This window comes from Felis catus, chromosome D1 (genome assembly GCF_018350175.1).
Source record: "Felis catus isolate Fca126 chromosome D1, F.catus_Fca126_mat1.0, whole genome shotgun sequence".
Taxonomy (NCBI): Eukaryota; Metazoa; Chordata; class Mammalia; order Carnivora; family Felidae; genus Felis; species Felis catus.
Genome location: NC_058377.1, coordinates 59,245,031 through 59,267,252, shown reverse-complemented (window position 1 = coordinate 59,267,252; position 22,222 = coordinate 59,245,031). Strand labels below are relative to the sequence as shown.

Genomic DNA, 22,222 nt, shown 5'->3' with positions numbered 1-22,222 from the left:
ATCTGCCCAGACAGCTATGAGCACAAAGTCCCAGCTTAAACCAGAGCCCAAGTCTCTCAGACACTTAAATCCCAGGATCTTAAAATCTCAGAATCCAACAAGTCTTATGGCCCTAGAGTATCCAGGTCCACTCATCTTACAGATGGGAAAAAAGGGGGCTCAGAGAAGGGCCAGGGGCTTAACATGCTCACAGTGAGTCAAGAGGTCAAGTTTAGATTAGCTCCCAGGCCTCTTGTCCTTTAGCCAAGGACAACTCTGGCATAGTAGGGAAAGCACAATCTTCCATATTAAAACAAAGCAAAACAAGCAAGCAAATAAAACCTCAATTTGAATCCTGGGAGCTAGCGAGAGCCCATGGGGTGCATGAGCCCACAAGGTGAGAGAAATACAGTTGGGCCAGCCCCTGGCAAGATAGTGGGGGAAGGAGAAGTCAGCCTTGACTGCCTCACAGCTTTCCCATCCCAGGAACAGGCCTTGTCCTTGGAGAGCCGGAACAGAAGAAACGTCCACGCTTCTCACTCTATTAACTTGGCCAAGCCACAGGGATCAAAAAGAAAGGTAATGGAACAGGGGATCCAGGGCCAAGGCAGGCTCATGACTCATACCGTCCACTCAGCCATGCCCTCCCCACAAGCCCTTGAAGTTCCTTTCTGTGGATGGCTGGGTCTGTGTTCAAAAAGCAAAATGGTTAACTGTAGGAGGAAGGCGACATGGCTTGGCCCCCATTCATATAAAAATGTTACGGGGTTGAGGGTCTTAGTGAACCACAAACTCAGTCTGAGCCCATAGTGTATGTGTGGCTGGTGATAAATTAAAATGCTGACACTGCAGGCCATATTAATAAAGATCTGTTATCCCAAATAGGGAAGATGACAGTTCCCCCACCTCTATTGGCTGATTAGATCATCCCCAGCGCATTGTGTCCCTCCCAAGTGAGGACAAGATGAGACTCATTCACAGGTGACCCATGTAAGGAGGGAACTAGAAACCAAGTTTTGCATGTGCCTGAGACTGGAGAGTCTGGGGGTGCCCAGCCTACAGCAGAGCAGACCCATGGGTCACAATCTTTGACTCCAAATCTGTCAGGCTTTCCTGAGCAGGGGACAGGACTCCGTGGCCCCAGGGACAGCCTGGAGACCCATAGGTTTAAAAGAGGCTGGCCTTGACCCAATGGGATGAAGGACTTTTATCTATGCAGAGCCATGCTACATAGGCATCGGCCACCAGGAGACAAGGAGGAAGTAAGCTGCCTATCCCTAAGGGTGTGAAAGAATGGACGAAGTGCCCATTTTTCAGAGAGGCCACAGATGGGAGTCCTGTACCGGGGTCCAGGCTTCAGCTACAGGTTTCACCCTTGCATGTTCTTGGCTTCGGTTTTCTCCCTCATTCCCATGGCCACCCAGTCCTGTTTCCACGAATGGGCGGCAGGGGTGGACTCGTTCCCTGAATGCTCACTTGGCATTGCTGTCCCCAAACCCCAGCCTCCCTCTGATCCCTCCCACTGCTCAAGAATGAAGACACATCTTGGTCACAGAGATCCATTTCTGCTGTTGGACATCAGAAGCTGCTGATTCCAAACATTATAATCCCCAAATTGGGTTAATTGTCCTTTAACCCTTAGGCACTCCTCATCCCAGTTCACACACTCTCAGCACCACCTATACCCGGCCACACAGCCACAGATTTCCACATCTCTGCAGGAACACCCAACATGCCTTCAGATACCTCCAGGCACACACACAGGTACAGCTACTTCCTTATGTGTTCACAGGGCCAGGACTTAGTAACAGCTGCACACACAATATACACGTAAGCTGGCGTGGCCTTTCGAGGTCAATTCTGCAGACTAAAGAAGGGAGAAAGGGCTCATGTCCCAAATAATCTCCAAATTAAGTCTGCCAACCCAGGCTCCTCAGGCTGAGGCTCCCAGGGCAGGACCCCAGAAGGTGGTGCTGATTTAGGTCTGTTCCTGCCTGGAGGTGGGGGGATTAGGAGGTGGAGGGTAGTCGAGCTGAGCCCTGTGGGGCCTTGACCTCCAGTGCAGTTTGATTAAGTATATGCCATAGAAGTTAGAGAAGTGGGGCCAAGCTCTGCTGCGGGGGCAGAAACTCTTCAAAGCCATAATCTTGGGACAGCTAAGTCTTCCCATTTGACAGATGAGGAAACCAAGACTCAAAGAGAAGGAATGTCCCATTGGTGGTCAGCCAGCCCATCAGGCAGCACCAGGTCCACAGCACAAGTCTCTGCCTGTCCAGCCCCAGTCTGGCTCCTGCTCTGCACCCGCCCCCCCAGCTCCCTTCCCAGGGGGCTTAGAGAGAATAGTCTGTCCTTTGTTCCAATTGGTGGGCACCTCCACCTGCCCTTTACTGGGATTGGGGAATGCCCTGACCTGTCCTTTACTGGAATTGGTGGGTGCCTGTCTGGCCTTTGTTCAGATTGGTCAGCTTTCTATGACTTTTCAGACTAAGGGCAGGATAATGGTGGTGACGGGGGCACAGGAAAGGAAAGTTGGGGCAGCAGCAGAAAGGGGCTTCACATCCTTGGCCATCGTCCTTGGCCAGAGTGGGCAGGAAGCAGACATGGCTGATGAAGCCTGAGGCTCTCTGCCTGGCAACCTTCTGTCCATCTGCCTCCTGGCCCAGCCCTGCCCAGCCTGCCCCAGGATGGGGGGGTGCTGGGAAGACCACTTTCATACCTGACTCTCAAAGGGGCCTTCAAGCTTGCTCAAATGCCACCTCCTCCCTGTATCCTTCCCAGATCTCCAGGCAACTTCACCTCCACTGCATCAACTCAGGGAAGGAAATAGCTCAAATTCCAAAGCCCATGATGCAAAGGACTCAGAGAGCAAAGTGGCTGCCTCCGTGAAGGGAGGACAGAATCAGTGGAGCAGCTGAGAATGCACATGCCTCTGTCCAACACGCATGCACACAGCCTCACACAAACAAGCACACACATAGATAAAAACACAGCCATATATATAATGCACACACACACACACACACACACACACACACAGAGCCCAGGCTCAGAGTGGAGTGAAGGAGGTCACATTTCCTGCCCTCTCAGTTTTTTTTTTTTTTTTGAACAAACACCAATATAAATATCAGCATAACAACCAGGCAATTTCCCAGACCCCAGGGGAGAATTTGTGGTGTGTAGAAAACAGCACCAATTTCCAGTGCTGTCCCAGATTGACTACAGAAACTCTGTGGCCTTAGCAGACCCCTTTCTTCTGAGTCTCAGCTTTCTCATTAGTAAAAATGGGTCCTTCCAGCTCTGCACATATAGTTCTATGGTTTTGTAGTTTAACACGTTGTGGATGGATGGATGGATGGATGGAGCCTCCCTGCTTTCGCTGGCTTCCTACCTGCAACTCTGTGGTTGGAGATAGGGCCAGTCAGCACTGTAGACAAGTGCTGCTCTGGGAGCACTAGTCTTTCAACCCAGGTACCAAGAAAGGGGAGTCTGTTATGAGTCAGGGCTCCTGCGGAGCCAGTAGTGTGGCTAGATCGGCATCTCTATACTTGTTTGAGCAGGGGAAGGGTCTAGACTAAATTACTTCTGATTCCTTCTTAGTGCCTAGGATTGTAAAAGCCAGAGACCTTGGCCTTAGCCCTTCTGGTGCTACCTGTGCAGAGACTGATACCCATCCTGAGGGTCAGCATCACTGTCACAAGCTGCCCTCCTCTCTCATCTTCATGAGTCTCTATGTCTTTTCCCACCACTTTAGACCCTTCTATTGCTCTCCCCACTGCCTGGAACCTAGAGCCTACCTCTCCCTCTGTGGAAGGAAGCCTCACAGTGCCCCTCTTGGTGGCCTACAAGGTAATAGCATCAAACCCAATGGCCAAGTCCCTCCTAAGACTCAAGTTGTATTACTGGGACTGGCCATAAGGACTGATTCATCTAAATCTGCTTGTGATAGGTCTCCTTTGTGGCCTGGGGTGGGGGATGTCTCTCTGTGGGCCTCGGTATCCCCTTCTCTGAAGCATGGGTGTTCTTCAGGATCCCCAGGCCCTTGGAGCCCCTCTTTGCTTCTATCCTTCTTTCTTTCCCTCTGGGCTGTGTGTCTCTCTCAGGCCCTGTCTCTCCCAATCTCTCTAAGTGGATCTCTCTTCCCTCCATGCCTCCCTTAGTGGATGCCCATTTCTGTCACAGGCTGCTCTCCTGTCATAGCCCCATGAGGGTCAACATCTTTTCCCACCCCAAGTCTTCTCTCCTCTCAGATGGCTTCTCTTCCCATCTCTCCCCTGCACACTCCAGCCCCCACCCACTCCTCCTGCAAAACCTCCAAGCAGTCCCCCTTGAGAACTTCGGGAGAGAGCACCTGACCCATGATGGGTACCCACAGAATGGGAGGGACCCAGGGAGACAGCCCAAGATGGGGGAAATCAGGGGTGCCAGGGCAGATGCCATCTACATTCTCCTGCTTCCTGACCCCTGTTTTGGTGATCTATATATACAGTCTCTTATTTGCCTGGACAATGGGGCCCTTCTAGGGCAAAGAAGAATTTGTTCATCTCTGTGCCCAGCACTGACAAGCCGAGCTGCCGTATGAGGGTGACCGACAGAACTCCCCAGAGGAAGCCTCCCAGGGGTTCAGAGCATGGAAGCCCCCTTTGGCTGGGCCTCAGACCCCAGCCTGGGCTCCAGCACCCCAACCTGACTCTGCGGCTCCCCACAGTGTGCCCAGCCCTCACAGCGTGCCCAGCCCTGCAGAGTTAAGAGATGTCAAGGAAGAACAAGAGGCAGGCCCTCCTCCCTTCTTCCGCTTCTACCCATGCCTGCCGCCTGCCCAAGGAACCGCCTCTAACAGACACTCATGCCTCAAATACTCACAGAAGAGCTGCACCTTGGATGCTAGGTCTTGCACCCCCAGACCTCCCTTAACAAGCCTGAGCTGGGTCAGGAGCAAGGGAATAGGGAAAAGAGGCTTGGTGATCATTGGGAGACCTGATCAGAAGGAAGAGGCAGGACAGAGACCCAGACCACAGTTGGAATAACACAAATGTCAGAGCCTGGCTTGACTGGGGCGTCGGACTTGGGGAAAGGGATGGCATCTTTTTCAAACACCTGCTGCGAGCTGGCCACCAGTGGCTCTCAAACATCTGTGCCCACCAGCATCCCCTGGAGGGCTGGCTATTGTACAGATCGCTGGCCTCGCCCCTAGAGTTTCTGATACAGTACGTCTGGGATGATGCCAAGTATTTCCATTTCCAACACATTTATAGCTGCGGCTGCGGCTGCTGTTGGCCCAGGGACCGCACTTTGAGACTCAGGGACATACATTATCACTAATCCTCCTGCGAGCCCTGGGAGGGGTTTGTTTTGTTTTACTGCTGAATAGTCAACATACACTATTACATTAGTTTCAGGTGCACAACATTGTGATCTGCCAATTACATACATTACAAAACGCTCATCGCGATAAGTGTAGTCACCATCTGTCACCATACTATGTTAGTACATATTATGGAAGGTGCCTGTTTTGATCATCCTGTTTTGATCATCCTTGCTCAGGTGAGGCCCGCCCAGCCTCTGAGGACAGCCTCCCAGTGGCTCCTGCCCCTCTGTCGGGGGGAATGGAACCCCCTCATGGAAGGTCCCAAAGAAGGGGAGAAGCGGGTTTGCTGGAAGCAGAGGGTGAGGTGGGACTGAGGGGTGGCTTGAGACAAAGGCCACCTGGAGCTCAGGAGCCCAGCCTAGAGTAAAGGCCTGTCCTCCGCCCCTCTCTTCTCACCTTTCTCCGTTGTTTACCCTTTTCCCCTCCCCCTCCCCTGCTCCTCCCCCCCCTCCCCCCCACTCTTTGCAGACTCCGGCTGCAGTTGTTACTCCAACAGGGCCGCGTCTCCAGCCTCCGAGCCACACTGGAGACACGTGCACTGTAGAATACACCTGAGCCCAGTCCTGGCGCCCGCACCCCGTGGGCGCTCCACCTCCTGGATGAGCTCGGCCCCCTCCTGCTGGCCCTTCCCCTTCAGTATGCCCAGCCAGCTCCTTCTAGGCCCCTCACGGTTTCTAAGCCAGTCTCAGCTTCTACTCCAGAGCCTGCCTCCTCCAACACACCCTCCAATTGTCCCAGGCCCCCCTCGATCCCTCAGGGGCTAGGTTTGAGGATGGATGAAGGACAGGAGGACGGAAGGAGTTGGGGAGAGAAGGTAGGCTTGTGTGAACAATCAGCTCTCTGCAGTCTGACTCCCTGGAACCTCTTAGCCTCTAGCACAGGGTCTGGGGTCAGGGAAGGAGGGTTGAAGGGAATAACCAGAGGGAGGGAGGCAAAGCTGAATGTGTGGCGGGGAAGATGGCCCTGGGAGGCAGACATCAGACCAAGGGGGGCCAGGACAGGCTCCTGGATTCCCTACCTTTAACTGCCTCATCCACATGGCAGGGTCAAGAGTGATCTCAATCTTCGTGGCCCACATTCTCCTTGAGGCCACAGCCTTCCTCCCCAGCATATCACCAGTGTCCCCCTCATCACAGCTGTCCCAGTCATTCTGATTTCTTTTAATGTTTATTTATTTTGAGAGAGAGAAAAAGCACAAGTGTGTGAGCTGCGTAGGGTCAGAGAGAGAGGGAGAGAGAGTCCCAAGCAGGCCCTGCACTATCAGCGCAGAGCTGGTCACGGGGCTCAAATTCGCCAACCGTGAGGTCATGACCTGAGCTGAAATCAAGAGTCAGAGGCCTAACCTACTGAGCCACCCAGGCACCCTTCTGTCTCGGTCATTATGATTACCTGGTGCCTCTTCATCCTCCTCCACTCCTGGCATAGCGAGGTAATCAAAAGGAAGCAGATGTAAACTCACTGGGAGTCAGTTATGCCATAAGAGAGAAGCCTGGGAAGGAGGAAGGGGTGAGCTCCCTGTCCCCAAGGATGTACTAACAAGGATGGGGGCCATGGGGAAAGGGCTTGGTGAGCTTGGTCAGTCTCCAGCTCTGGGTTCCTTGGCCCTAGATGTCTTCAAACCCTCCTCAGCCTCACCTCTCACACAGTCTTCTTGATGGGTTGGGAGCTGGACAAAGAAAATCCAGGAGCCTCTGAAAGGCAGACACAGTGTCTAGAGCAGAAGAGGAGGATGGAGAGGAGTGACCCACTGGGCCAGTGTCAGAGAAGTTTCCGTCTCTGAGGAAATAATGACCAAAGGATCAACTGGGTACATGAATGGATGGACAAATGAATGGATGGACAAATGAATGAATGAGTGACCCACATCCCTACTCTGGGCCTCTGTCCAGGAACTTTTCATTGTTGCTGCCTTTCTCAGGCAAATCTGACCCTCCCACCGGCCCTCGTGCCGTCCTGCGCTCTCCCCATCCGGGCATGGCATGTGCTGATGCATTGCCACTATTTCCCATCTGGCTCCCCCAGCAGACTGGGAGCTTTTAGAGGCCAGAGGTTGTGTCCTGTTCCTCCCCAAGTCCCCAGCTTCATCCAGCTCATCACAGGTGTCAGGAGATATTTGCTGAGCTACAAAATGATCAGTTGGACTCCTGAGTGCCCAGACCTGTTGGGCTGTGAGGGGGTACATGCCATCACTGAGTAGATGGTGGACCCCATGCCCTCTGAAGGCTCCCAGGCCAGGAAGATAGCTGAGAGCTCTCAAAGTTTCCCAAGTCTGGCACGGTAACTCTCTTAGAGAAGGAGCCTGAGGAATGAGAGTACCTTGTGTTGACAGCTTTTAGAAACTTTTCTAAGGCAACTCCATGGACCAGAAGGTCCTCTATGTTTCAGGATCATCTCCCAGTGCAGATGAGGCTGGGGACAGCATGTCAGGATGGAGGAGCTCTTCCCCCAAAGGAGCATTATCACTGTCCCCTTCTTTCATGACTGAGGTCACTTCCTCCAGGCAGCCTTCCTGGGTGGGTCACTTGTCCTCCTCCCAGGCCTCCTGAGAATTCTTGCAGGACCAGTGTCTAGAGGGCCCTAGGCCTCAAGGAGCCTAATCCCCAGCTTGATGGGGGTAGCCTAGGGCCAGGGGAAGAAAGAAAGCACCTGCCAGGGTCTCACAAGGAGTCAGGAGGTCCATGGCCAAGCCCAGGGCACTTCAAGATACACTAGGCTCCCTCCCTTCTGGCACTGTTTGCCTTTGGGGCCCCTCCAATTCCTGGCTTTGGCCAGGGGATGGGCTGAGCCCCTCTCAGATGTGGGGTGCGGCTGGGTGTCTTTCTCTAGGCCAGAGGCAGGGTTTCTCGTCTCCCCTTCTGTGGCAGACAGAGTGCCCGGAGTGGGAGGTAAATCCCGGGTGGCACTAGCCTGGCATATAGGGTTAGTGTGGGCCTGCAGAGGGCAGGGTGCTGGTGGGAGGTAGAGGGAGGGTGAGCCTGGCAGAGCGTCTCCTCTGGGACAAGTCAGAGAGCAGGACACAGAGCCCCCGCCGCCACCATCACCATTGAGGCCTGCCTTGGGGCTTTCCCTGACTGTGTCCAAAGCTCCTTCCCTGCCTCTCGGCCTCCCCAGGCTCTCTGTGTCTGTCCCTCGTACTTTCTGTCTATTCTCTGGTATGCACTTCTCCCACAGCCGCACTGCTGGTCCCATGACTGTATTTGGCTCAATCTTCGGGGCCTGGCCCATCCCAGCTGTTCCCCAGATCCCAAGGGGGTGGGGCGTGGGGGGGGCGTGGTATGAGAAAGACACTGGGACAGAGACAAGATCAGAGGCAGAGGGACAGACACAAGAGCGAAGAGGGGACCCTGGGGACAGGGTTGGGGAGGCAGGGCTAACAGGGTTATAAAGCCTCCCCAGCCACTGACGGGGAGACCCTGAAGACAAAGTCAGAATTGGAGGGAAGACTGGTGTCAGCCCTTTCCCTCTGCACAGGCTCCTGCCCACCCCCTTCCTTCTGCCCCTGCAGGAATGTGTGAGCACTTTCATTGTTCCTAAAAATAGCTCTTCTTTACTGGGGGTTGGAGTGAGGAATCTTCTGGGCTGGGTTCATCTCAGGCATGCCCCTGCCTCTGGGCTCCCATCTACTGTGTGGGGCCTCTCTGAGTTGCCCTGGCCCTTACCCGTGGTGCTTCATTAAAAAGGAAACCTGACTGTATCCTTCCCTTGCATTAAGACTGCCATGGCTTCTGGGCCCAGGATAGGCTCTGAGCTCCCAGGCCTGTTGGGAGCTATTTGTCGAGTGCTCAGTATCTCATAGTGGGGCCACTGCCTGCTCCTACTGGTTCCCAGGCTCTAACTTCTACCCAACTCTCCAACCTCACTCCCCCCCCCCCCCCCAAGTCCCTCCACCTCCAGGCCTCTCTTCCCCCTCCTGTCCTTTGAGGCCTCGCTCAGGTCTGCTGTGCTCACAACTCATCCCCACCGCCAACCCTGCCCACCTCAGCAGCTCAACAAGGGCTGGGCCGCAGGGGCCCCCAGCGGATGCAGGCTCTGAGGTGCAGCCCTTCTCCAGGGAAGGGGAGACTGGTGGGGAGACAGTGCAAGCTCTGACACCCCTGAGCCCTCCCTGAACCCTGGGTCCTACTGGCCCTTCCTTCTCCTGTCCCCGGCTTTAGTTTTCTCTTCTGCACCCTAGGCCTGGAATGTCTCTCTCAATATCAGTCTCCAAGGGGAAGCCCATCCAGTCTCACCTCCTCCCTGCCTCCATTTCTCAGATGGGGAAATTGAGCCTCCGACAGGGGAGATGATGGGCCTGCAAGCTCATGGAAAGCTGGCCACAGGCCACGGGCCTCAGTCACTCTGCCTCGTCTCCCAAGGCCCCAGTCAGCGGGGCTCTCGAGGCAGAAGCAGGCACTTCACACAACCCACCCACCCCGCCCCCACCCAGGGAAGGCAGGCAGGCTGGCATCCAAAGCTATTTGCCTTTGGAGGGCCCAGGAAGCTAGAAAACAAACATCCGGAGTCTCTGGAACTTCGACTCTCTTTCCTCACATCCCAAGGATCCGGGAGCCACCAAGAGGGTACGCCAGTACGTGCGCAAACACACGCACGCACACTCACACACAGCCCCGGACTGGGTAAACACGTGAGCCCAGAAGATCTCTTGGGATTGTGTGCTTGTGAGTCTGTGCAGGTCCTTTAGCGACCCAAAACCCTGAAAAGATGATGAGTCCCTACCCCTGACCTTATATTAATTTTATCTTGGGAAAAAAAGATTAAAATCGCTTTTGTGTGACTTTTCTGATGGCAAATTCTGTATACGCTCATCAAAATTAATCTTTTTTTGTGGTGCCTGGGTGGCTCAGTCAGGTGGCACCTGACTCTTGGTTTCTGCCCAGGTCATGATCTCATGGTTGGGAGTTCGAGCCCCACATTGGGCTCTGCGCTCAGAGCTGAGCCTGCTTGGGATTCTCTCCCTCTCTCTGCCCCTCCCCACCCCCCAAAATAAATAAATAAACTTAAAAAAAAAACTATTTTTTTCTTTCACTTTGTGGGCAGTTTCCACTTTGCCGGTGACCTAAGCAGGTGTGTGGCCTGCCTCTTAGTCGTCCGTCACGCACGTCCCTGTGGCCCAGTAGGTGACCACAGCAGACTATGCCCCGTGGGTCACTAGGAGAATGTCTGTGTGAAAGCACATGGATCTGTGATTCTGTGAGGGAGTGTGTGTGAACATGACCGTGTGAGCACCCCTGTGTCCACGTCTGTGCCTGAGCCATCTGCGTGCGCAGGTGACCGTCGCGGGCTGTGTCCATGCGTGCGTGATGTGAGCCTGCGTGTGCCCAGGGAGTGTGTGGCTGCTTTTGTCTCTGAATGAGTGTATGACTGAGAGGGTTGGTGGCTGCACAAGTGGGGGCTCTGATTCTCTGCTTCCGTGCACCCCCATCACTGCTTCCACCACTCATGCCAGGCCAGGGCTCACATCCCTACCCTGACGCATGTCACCTGTGTGGCACTGGACAAGTCTTTTCCCCTTCCTGGGCTCAGTTTCCCCATCTATAGGATGGTACCTTCTCCCAGAGCTGCTGAGAGGACGGAAATGATACCATAAAAGCCTGCCTCTGCTGGCTCCCAGCATAGGCCACTTCTGTGCAAGTCAGACAGGGGTGACCCCAACTCTCTAGGCAGTTGCAGCCCTGAGGGGCGTGGAATGGTGGAGGAGGGCGGGCTGGGTTTCAGCATCACCCCACCTCTGTGCAAGGTACAAGGCATGAGGTGAGAGGCAGTGGCCCTGCAGGTGACTGAAAAATAGCATCTCCCTTTCCTCAGCCCCTGCTCCAGGTGTGCAGCCTGGGACTAAAGGGTCTCTGACTCTGCGTGAGTGGGGTGGCCGTTTTCCAGATGAGGCTCTGAGGACACCCCCCCCCTTCCCCTGGGGCTCTGTCCCCTTGACCAGCCCTCCAGCTCTGCCTCTCCAAAGCCCCAAAGGGAAGCCATGAGGGGACTGACTGGACCCAACCTGCAGAGACCAGCTAGGCTGGCCGGATGCTCAGAGACACCCCCACCCTCAGCCCATCTCCCATTATTGGAGAGGGTGACTGAGACACGGAGACGGTCAGGGACCCTCCCAGGGACACAAGTGAACCCAGTCAGGCCAAGCTCCTGTCTCAAGATCTCTGTAGAACAGACGCAGTTGGGGAGACCCAAGCTTTGGACTCTGTTGGCTACTGAATGGGGTCCAAGGGAGCAGGTGGGGGTCCTGAGAGACAGGCACAACTACACCTGGGCCCTTAGCTGCTGGCGTGAACCTCCTGCCCATCCCCACCCGGGTCCAGATCCCCTACTGGTGTGATTAAGCAAATTATAGGGTTTTTTTCTTGAGAAAATTGCATCGACCTAATTGAATGAGGCTGCAGGAGCCTGGGCTGGAGGCTGACAGTGGGTGAGGATGGGGGGGGGGGCAAGATGCAGGGGCAAGCTGGCAACGTTAAGCAGGGGACAGAAGGAGCAAGGAAGGCGGGGGGGAAGGAGGGCCGTGGGCACAGGAGGACAGGATACCACTCATTCAGCACACCCATTCTGCACACCCGCAAGTGTGGGTGCCTGGGCACAGGACATGAGGAGTGGTGCTCCCCTAGAGACCACCGAGCGACTGCTTAGTGCCAGGTACTGCATTCATTTAAAAGTGCTGTTTCAACTTTTTAAATGTTTTTATTTACTTTTGAGACAGAGAGAGACAGAGCATGAGCAGGGGAGGGTCAGAGAGAGGGAGACACAGAATCTGAAACAGGCTCCAGGCTCCGAGCTGTCAGCACAGAGCTCCACACGAGGCTCGAACTCACAGACCGTGAGATCATGACCTGAGCTGAAGTCGGACGCTCAACCGACTGAGCCACCCAGGCGCCCCCCCAACAGCTGTATTTTATATGTGAGGGGATTGAGGCTCAAGACATAAAATGACTTTTGCTAAAAGTCAGAGCCAGACAGGACTGTCTGACACCACAGCCCTTGCTCTTAACTGGTACCTGCTCTTCCTGCTGAACTGCTACCATCCTGCCTCTGGGAAGCCTTCCTAGGGAGTTCAGAGAACGGAGGGGGCCTCATACCAACTCACCCTTGGCCCAGACAGCATTTCGGTCCATACAGGGCATTTCTCCTCATCTACACTATGATGTCTGTCCTGTCTCCGATGGTCAGCAGCTGAGGCTGGGCTGATCCCACATGGATTCCACACACCCCCATTGCCCACAGCACACTCATGACCCCTTTCACTCCCATGCAGTGTCCTGTTCTGTGTCACACTCATCACCCCAGGATGACACACAGAGACAGGATCACTGTCACTTGCACATGGCGTGTCTCACATACTCAGTGATTCAGTCATCCCATGGTTTCTACATTGTCACACATCACTGAGGGTCACAGGGCCACTCACAGTGAAACTATCACTGTACCCTCACTCAGGGTAGCCCATCCTCAGTGTCAGACACCATGTTCCCAATGCTCCACAGTGTCACCCTCATATAGTGTCAAACACACACTTCCAAGCTGGCTCTACATTGCACTGTCACATTTCAGCATCAACTAGGACCTTCTGACATTAAAAAAAAAAATCCACCTTTGGTGAAATGACATCATGTCTGGGATTTGCTTTAAAATACTTCAGCAAAGCAACCTATTGGATGAGAGAAAATATTTGCAAATCGTGTATCTGATTAGGGGGTAATATCCAGAATATATAAAGAAGTCCCACAACTCAACCACAAAATAAACAACCTGATTTAAAAATGGGCAAAGAACTTGAATAGACATTTTCTAAAGAAGACATACAAATGGTGAACAAGCACATGGAAAGATGTTTAACATCACTAATCATTAGGGAAATGCAAATCAAAACCACAGTAAGATGCGACCTTTCCCCAGTCTTCCACATGTTAGGATGGGAAAGAGAAAAGGGAGGGAGGGAGGGAGGGAGCACCTGGGTGGCTCAGTTGGTTAAGTGTCTGACTCTTGATTGGTTTCAGCTCAGGTCATGATCTTGTGGTTCCTGAGTTTGAGCCCCACACGATGGACTCTGCTCTGCACTGACAGTGCAGAACCTGCTTGGGATTCTCTATCTCCCTTCTCTTCCCCTCCACCACTCACACTCTATCTCTCTCTCAAAATAAATAAACATTTTTTAAAAAAGAAGAAAGAAAGAGGGGAAAGGAAAGGAAAGGAAAGGAAAGGAAAGGAAAGGAAAGAAGTGTTGGGGAGGATGTGGAGAAATTAGAATACTGGTGCACTGTTGGTGGGAATATAAAATGGCATAGCTGTTGTGGAAAACAGTATGATGGTTCCTCAAAAATTAAAAATAAAGATTACCATATGATCCGACAATTCACTTCTGGGTATATATCTAAAAGAACTGAAAGCAGGATCTTGAAGAGATACTTGTACGCCCATGCTCACAGCAGCATTATTCACAATAGCCAAAAGGTGGAAGCAATGCAAGTGTCCATCAATAGATGAATGGATAAACAAAATGTGGCATATAAAAACAATAGAATATTATTTAGCCTCAAAAAGGAAGGAAATGTTCATACAGCATGGATGAATCTTGAGGATATTATGTTGAGTGAAACACACCAGCCACAAAAAGATAAACACTGTGTGATTCCACATATCGGAGGTACCTAGAGTAGCCAAACTCACAGACAGAAAGCAGAAAGATGGATTTCAAGAGCTGGGGGGATAGGGAGTTGTTTAAAGGGTAAAGGTTTCAGTTTTTCAAAGTGCAAAAGATCTGGAGAATGGTTGCACATCAACGTGAACATACTTAACACTACTGAAGGATACACTTAAAAATGGTTAAGATGGTAAATTTTATGGGGCTCCTGCATGGCTCAGTTGGTTAAGTGGCTGACTTCGGTTCAGGTCATGATCTCACGGTTCATGAGTTCGAGCTCCGTGCTGGACTCTGTGCTGACCGCTCAGAACCTGGAGCCTGCTTTGGATTCTGTGTTTCCCTCTCTCTCTGCCCCTTCCCTGCTCATGCTGTCTCTCTCTCTCTCTCTCAAACAAAACAAAACAAAACAAAACAAAACAAAACTCCAAAAACTTTATTAAAAATATAGTAAACTTTGTTATGTATATTTCAGAATAATTAAAAGCAAAAAAAAAAAATACTTCAGGAAAAAAAAAAGAAAAAAAAAGGGGTGGGGTGGGGTGGGGAGGGATAGATGTATTAAATGTGCCCAAATCTTGGTAACTGTTAGATTTGGGTGATGGGTATATGGCAAGTTTATTGTATTATTCTCCCCACTATTGTGTGTATTTCAAATATTCCATAATTTAAAAAGTTTACTTTCCCTTGACCTCACACCTTTTCCAGTGGCCACGCCCCTTCATATTCCTTAGAGCCAAAGGTCTCCAAAGTGTTGACTATGCTCTGTCTTCACCCCAGACTCAGCACCCACCCAGGCCTGCTGGCTTCGGGCCCCACCCGGTCACTGACTTGGTTCCTGTCAGGCTGACTAATGCCTGGACCCAGTCCTGCACTGTCTCCCCTGGCTACCTCACTCCACACTCTCAGTATCCTCCACCTCCCTGGCCACTCCTCCTCTGTCTCCTTGGTGCTCCTCCTCACCTCCCAGGCCTCTAGCTGATGGAGTCTGCAGGTCTGGGGCCAGGGCCCAGTCCTCACCTCACTCTCCTTGAGCTCTCTCCCTAGGTCATCCTAGCCACACCCACTGCCCCCCAAATATATATCCCCAGCCTGGCCTCTGCTGCCCACTGGACACATTCATCTGGATGTTTGACTTCTGTCCAAAACAGATCTCTTAATTTCTTCCTCCTTGTCCTCTCTCATGCCCCTAACCTTGACCTCCCACTATTCTTCACTCATCTCAGTAGCGACTCTACTATCCATTACTTGGTTCCTCAAACCAGAGACCGGAAGCCACCGTCCACTTCTCCCTCCAGCTCATCCTCTTATTCATCAGCAAGTTCTGTCATCGCAACCTCCCATCTATCTCCAAAGTTCATCCGTTTCTCTGCGATTCATCCGCATCCCCATAGCCCGGGCACCACTATCTCCTGCCTGGGTGGCTGCTGCGGCCTCCAGTTTGTCTGCTCACCTCCTCTCTGCCCCTCCAACTCACATTCCAACTGCCCCCCCCCCCCCCCGCCAAACACTACAGCTAGAGCAATCTCAAAATCATGCGTTAGACTGTGTCACTTCCCTGTCTGAACCCACCGGAGTCTTCCTGGGACTGTGTCATACACAGTGTCGTGTGGTCACGTTTCACATTATCACACATTCAGCCAACAGTGGACTTAGAGTCGCTTAGTGACACTTGATGTCACTCCATGTCACACCCTTGGTTACACACTCAGCCTCACTATAGCATACGCTTGGGGGACACACTTGGTTTCACAATTCAGTGTCAGACACTTGAGCCACAAGGACCACACCTGTTATTGCACAATGTCATTCATCTGTGTTTACGTATTTGACCCTTATGGTGTCAGAGCCTCAGCGTCACAGACCTAGTATCACTTAGCGTCATACAATCAATAGTACACAGTATCACAGCGTGGTCGGTGCCACATCCATGGTCTCACAGTCTTTTATCAGTGGTGTCACACATTTGGTATCCTTTGGTGTCACACACTCAGTGTCACACTCAGTGACTCACTCACTGTCCACACGGTATCCCAAGATTCAGGTCACATGCTCGATAACACATAACGTCACAAGATCAGTGTCACATATTCAGTAGAATACCCACTGCCCCACGATCAGCATCTCAGTGTCACCCTGGGTCCCATAAGCTTCCGCCCACCCCACCCCACTGGGCACAGTCGCCTGAGCTGCTGCCCCATGTCAAGGCTGTTTCCTGTTGTTGTGTTCAGAGTCCTTAGCCACTGCTTGTTCCTTCAAGGATTTCCTGTTGTCAGGGCCCCAGTCAGGCCTGGCCCAGCCTGGGACACACAGCCCAAAGCCCAAGGGCCACCCAATGGGAACCCTGCACCTCCTGCCCCCCATCATTCTGGTTGGGCCCCGTGGGATATTCCCCCCATTCAATCAACCTGGATTCCCCAAGTGCCTGGGCTCACGCCCTGTCCACTGAAAGGAGGCGGCCTCTGGGCCCTGCCCCACCCACTCCCAGGATGACCAGGAAGGGGACTCGAGGGCTGTCTGGAAGAGGCTGTCTACACTGGTCTATGAGGCTCAGTCTGAAGCTGCTGGGAGCCGGAAGAGAAGGGCAGAAGGTGGAAGAGGAGGACAAAAGCTTAGGGGGTTAGCGAATCAGGGAAGCCTTCCCAGAGGAAGCCAGCTGAGAGCTGGCAAATATGAAGACAAGGAAGAAAATGCATCTGAGGTGGGGGCACCAGACAGGAGCAAACGCTTGGAGGTAGGAACCAGGAAGAGACAGGGCTGCCAGAGATGAAGACAAGAACATGGGAGACAGGCAAATTATGCTGTGGGATTTGGAGAAAAACAGACTTCTCTGCTATCCTTCCCCCCTCCCCCATTCCAGCATTTAGATTCTGGCTCCAAGAGGAGCCTCCGGGCACTCCCTTCCTGGCCCTGCCTTTGGCCCCGGCCCCGCAGACTGCCCCCCATGGCTGCCAGGCCCCCTCACCTCCCTCCCGCCCCAGGCCAGCCTGCAGGAAGGACACAGGGAGGCCAGCACACGCTCCCCACACGGCCTGAGATAAATATTTCCCAGGAAACGGAACTTGTTCTCTCAGTGTTTACAGCCAAGGACCAGGCAGGGTGGTGGGGGAGGGGCCCGCCTGAGGAACCTTGTTCTGGGGCTCACAGCATCTACCCCCAACACCACCTCAGACCTGCTGCGTGCCTCTGAGCCAGTCTCTGCCTCTCTCTGAGCCTCCATTCCAAGCCCTCAAGGGGGCTGACCTCCCTGGGCCTTGGCCTGCCTAATGCCCAGCACAGTCTGAGCTTATGTCTTTTCTGGGTGCAAATCCCTGGTACTTGATGCCTCCCCCTTCAGACTAGGCTTCTCGGATTGCAGGACCCATGCCTGCCCATCTCCACCTGGTCCTTGTTTGGGCGGGGGTGTGGACAAATGGATGGACAGACAGACGGACGGACTGGGTGGCAGCTGAGACCACCTCCCCGGCCCCAAGTCCCTACACAGCCCGAGCCTGTGCGGTCCAACAGGTGGGCACAGGCAGATGGCAGGGCCTCGGGGCCCCTATAGAGGCCGGATGCTATGGCCAACTAGCTGCAGGCAGCTCCCTTGGGGCCACGGGGCATCACTGAGGCTACTTAATCCTGACGTGGAGAACCCAGGAGGAGGCTGGCACACCTGCCAGTTAGGAGCACTCACTCAAGAATTTTAAACAGGCCAGAAAGTGTTGCCTCCTGGAAAGCAGCCTTTCCAGCCGCATCCAGGTGCTCGCTGCCCATTGCCTGGGCTCCACTGACGGGCTGGGCCTTCTCTCACGGAGACCCAGGGCATCCTGCCCACACGGCCTGGCCCCAGCGGCTCCTTCCATGTGTGAAGACTTTCTCAGCCCCCACAGCAATCTTACCTTACAGGATCACCCCAGCTCCTGCCTAGCCCTATGCCTAGTCCTGCCTATCACGAGCCTGCCACACTGGGCCCATTTACTCACCATTGGTGGCCTCAGCCTCACCCCAGACTCTGGGACCAAGCATTCCTCAGCCCAGGACCCAGGGGCAGAGGGGTTTTGGGATCTGGCTTCTCAGCACCAAGCCAGCCTCCCACAGTCCCCTCTGGGGCTGAGTCTTTGTTTCAGGCTCTCTACCTGCTTGTTCCCAGTCCTGGGCTGGACCTTGTTGTCCTCATGTAGTTTTCTCAAAAGCTGGCCACATGGACCTCTCTGACTATCTAGCTGATCTTTGGCTTCATCAGTCCATGGCCTTAACCCTCCCCATCCTTCAAAGTTCCAAGGCCACCTCCTCCAGGAAGTCTCCAAGACTCTCCCCAATCCAGCAATTGCCCTTTCTTGGAACTCCTCCAACACTTCACACAGCCATTCTCCTTTAATCAAGAAACATTAATTGGGCACCTATTATGTACGAGGCCTTGCCAGGTCCCATGCGGGCTCAGGAGAGACAAAGGAGACTCAGCCTTGGTTCCTATCCCCATGTGTTTACAACTATGTGGGAAAGCATATGCAACCACATGGGCTAACAAGTTACCCAACTAGAGCTCAGGGAAGCTTGGGAGCTGTGAGTGCCCAGGAAAGAGGGGAGACTGACTCGATCTGAGTGGAGGGAGCAATCTGGGAGGACTCTACAGAAGAGGTGACCTCTAACCTGAGGCTTAAAAAGGGAGTAGGCAGAGAAAAAAGGGAAAAGCATTCCAGAGAAAGGGGTCGGTGCAAACAAAGGCAGGGAGGCCAGGAAGAGCTGGTGTCCTGGGGAGTAACAAGGACTGCCAAGTTCGGGAGCAAGGGGTAGCCCTGAGGGGGCCCAGCAGGCAGGGCCGACAATGCCAAGGGGTGTGGCCTCTATTTATCCCATGAGCAGCGACAGAGGAGCCAGTGCTGGGCAGAGCATTAGCGTGCTTAGTGGGGATACCTGTGCCATTGTCTACGTCTGCCTCTTCCCCAGCCTCTGCCCTAGCTACTGCTCCCAAGATCCTTCTGGGCCCCGAGAACCAGCACAGAGAGGGCATGGAACCAACGTGCTCAGTTCACTACTTGAACTGCCTCCACCCCAACATCCAGAGAGCAATGGCCCTGGCCCTGAAGGAGGATTCCAGGCTGAGCGTGAAGAGCCCTCCCCCAAGCTGGCGGGTTGGCACAGGAGCCAGGGAGCCATCCCAAGAGGGTGTGCTGAACAGATGCCCGCCATAGGGATGGGTGCTGGCAGCCCTGCTCCCCTGGCTGTCAAGCTGCCAGTGCCAGGAGAACGTGCCGTGCCCACAGAACCTCCATTAACCCTGGCCCAGCCCCAAGGTGCACCCTGTCAGCCTAGGCCTGGCTCCAAGGATCTCACCCTTGTGGGAAGCAGGGAGGGAGCCAGCTCCCTCTAAGGACCTGCTGTGGGCCAGGCCCGGGCCAGGCAGCTCACACATACTTTGTAACATGCCCCAGCAGCTCTGCTGTGATTACGTCCAATAATGATGGATCTTCTTATCCCCTTTGACAGGTGAAGAAACTGATGCTCAGGCTGGTTAAGGGACTGGCCCAAGCTCACACTCTTAGAAAGCAGTGAAACTGGGACTTGGACACATGCCCATCTGACCCACAGTCAGTCTGCTAGATGAGGCCTTGTCTCTAGCTTCCACCCTGGCAGGGGGAGGGGGGGGCTCCTTCTCAGTCACCCCATCCCTCTTCCCTCTTTCCGCCCCGCTGTCCCTGTAGTATGACCATATCCTAGGGTCCCTGCTCTCTCCGGTCCTGTCCTTTTTATGTTGGGGAGTGCCTGGCACTCTCTCCCAGCAGAGCTGAGCATGGGCTAGGCACTTGGGATGGGGTGCTAACTGAGCCCAGAGATAGAGTAGGCTCTGCCCAGAGGCCAGGCAGACAGCTGCCATCTTCAGGGTGGATGTGAGGCTGGGGGACAGGCCAGAGCTGACAGCTGAGGGGCTCACAGCCTAAGACCCTCCCTCTGAGGGAGGAGGCAGCAGGACCCAGACAAAGGAAACGGGGAGACAGAACAGAAGCAAAGGGATCCAATGGGTATGATCGGGAGAGGCCTCCTGCTGGGGCTCGGTGGAGCTAGACAGGAGGGGCAGGACTTGCACTTGGAGGGAACTGGGCCCAGGCCTAGGCAAAGAGGGTGGTACACAGAGGTATAAATGAGGAGCCTGGGACTGGCTCCTTCCCCTGGGGCCTAGCTCCCAGCACCAAGGCGGGTCTCAGCTTCTCCAAAGCCGTGTCCCCCCATGGCTTCCTGGGAGGATGACAAATCCAGGCTTTCCTGGCAGGTGGCGGTGGCTGCCGAGACACTGCTGGCTCCCAGGAACACCATCTGTCCCAGCTCTGGGGGGGGGGGGGGGGAGCCCCTGCCCCATGGGGAATGCCATGATCATAAATAAATTAATAATGACTTTCTGGGTGCCCCCTCCTCTCTCCCTTTCCCAACTCCCGGCTGTAGGGACATTCTCAGGGCTTGGCCCCCACATCCCGGCAGTGAGTCCATGCTGAGCCCTGCTGTGCGCCAGGCCATGTGTGGGCGTCTTCTTTCCCATGTTACCGGAGGGCAGGGAGAGAGCAAGTGGCGGGCATGAGACGCATCTGGGATCCACACTCAGATCTGCCCCATTTGCTCACTGTGTGACCTCACTGGGCCTCAGCTTCCTCAAAGGAGAATAATAACAGCTGCTGTTTCACTGGGGGGTCATGAGGATTGAACAAGGAAGTGTGTCTAATGCTTCTGACACAGAGGAGGCTCCCCTTTCTCTTAGCCGGGCCTGGGTACAAGAGAAGGCTCATGCTGGTCTTGCTGCTCGGTCTGACGTTACACACAACCTTCCTCTGTGCCACTCCACCCAGTCTGCAGCCCACCCCATTTCTGCTGCTCAAGGCCCCTCTGAGCGCTGAATACTGTGAGGCACCCCAAAGGCATGGCCGGGGTGTGGATGGCATCCCTCACATCAAAGGAAATGCACCTTCCTTTGGAAGGAGGTGGGAGACTCAGGAATGAAAAGGGCACAGTCCCCAGGCTAAGGAGCTCACAGTTCAAGGGGGAAGACCTACAGAGTCACATAATGGAGAAAATAGAGTGCTAATGGCACAGACACCAGAATACATCCGTCTGACTAAGCAGGAGAGCTCAGAGGAGGGAGCATGAGGGGCAAGGAGGGCTTCCTGGAGGAGGGGAGGCTAGAGCTGAGCCCAGAAAGATTTGGGAAGCTGAGGGAGAAGAGAGTGGCAGGAGTGGTTCTGGGGAGGCAGGACGGATAAACGGGAGACTGTAGCCTGGTGGGGACTGCAGAGGGAGCAGGAGGATGGGAAGCATCGATTTTTGAGCAGAAAAGTGACAAATTCAGGTATGCGTGTTAGAAAGAGCCTCCTGGCAGCCACGTGGAGAGTGGGGCAACTGAAAGCAGTGAGCCAGTGAGCCGTGCAGGGGAAAGATGACCAGTGCCGGACTGGGGCAGGCGGCAGGAGTGGAGAGGACGAGGGGAATTCAGAAAACACTTAGGGCAGAAAATCAACAGGGAATCATTGGGTGAGGGTGGGGAGGCCTAGGGAGGAGTCTGAAATGATTCCCCGGTGACTTGGGAGGAGGATGAATCCTCAGTGGGAGAGGACCCCAGGCAGGAATAGGGCAAGGAAGGTGATCTTGGTGTGGGGTGACCCTAGGCTGGTGGGGGTTAGGGGTGGGATTCGGCTCCAGCCTCCCAGTCCTCCCAGGGGTGGGGACAATGCTCAGACTGACCCCCAGTCTGTGCCCCCACCCCTCCAAGCCCACCCACGCCTCCCTCCACTGAGCTCTCACCTCCAGTCCGGCATCTCTACTCTCTGGGGGGACTGGCTTCTGTGCAAGTAGGTCCCAGCCAGCTGCAGAGACAAGAAGGCCAGGGGCTGAGGCTTGCCAGGCCTTCTCCCCTTCTTCCCAGCCTACCCCCGCCCACCCAGTCCCCAGCAGGCCCAGGGCTTCCTCTTCCCCACAAGTGGCCTCCTCCAGGAAGCCTCGCCTGATTTCACCCTGCTCTCCCCTCACCCTCCCTTCTTACTCCCTACTTCAGGAGGACACCTCTTCTCTGGGAACAGAGTTGAGCTCTTTCGTTCAACCAGGACCTCCTCAGGAGGGGAACAACCACATTTTCACCCTTTCTGATGCCTTCTCCACTTCCGCTTCTCTCCAGGAAACTTCACTACCCTTCTCTAATCCTCAGTTTCCCCATCTGCAAAATGGGGTTTGTCCTATCTAGCTCACACAGCCACGGGGTCGGGCTCCCAGCTGGT

General features: G+C 54.2%; 1 protein-coding gene across 3 annotated transcripts in view; it reads right to left on the bottom strand.

The window, feature by feature from the left end:
* Positions 1 to 22,222, bottom strand: part of PDE2A (phosphodiesterase 2A) — a 96,164-nt gene that overhangs the window by 34,439 nt on the left and 39,503 nt on the right. For 2 of the 3 annotated variants that reach the window (XM_023239462.2, XM_006936990.5), the window contains one exon: positions 21,753 to 21,814. The exons of the other annotated variant lie outside the window; for it this stretch is intronic. In XM_023239462.2, the coding sequence (XP_023095230.1) occupies positions 21,753 to 21,814 (62 nt within the window). The remainder of the gene's footprint in view (positions 1 to 21,752; positions 21,815 to 22,222) is intronic. 3 annotated transcript variants of the gene reach the window in all.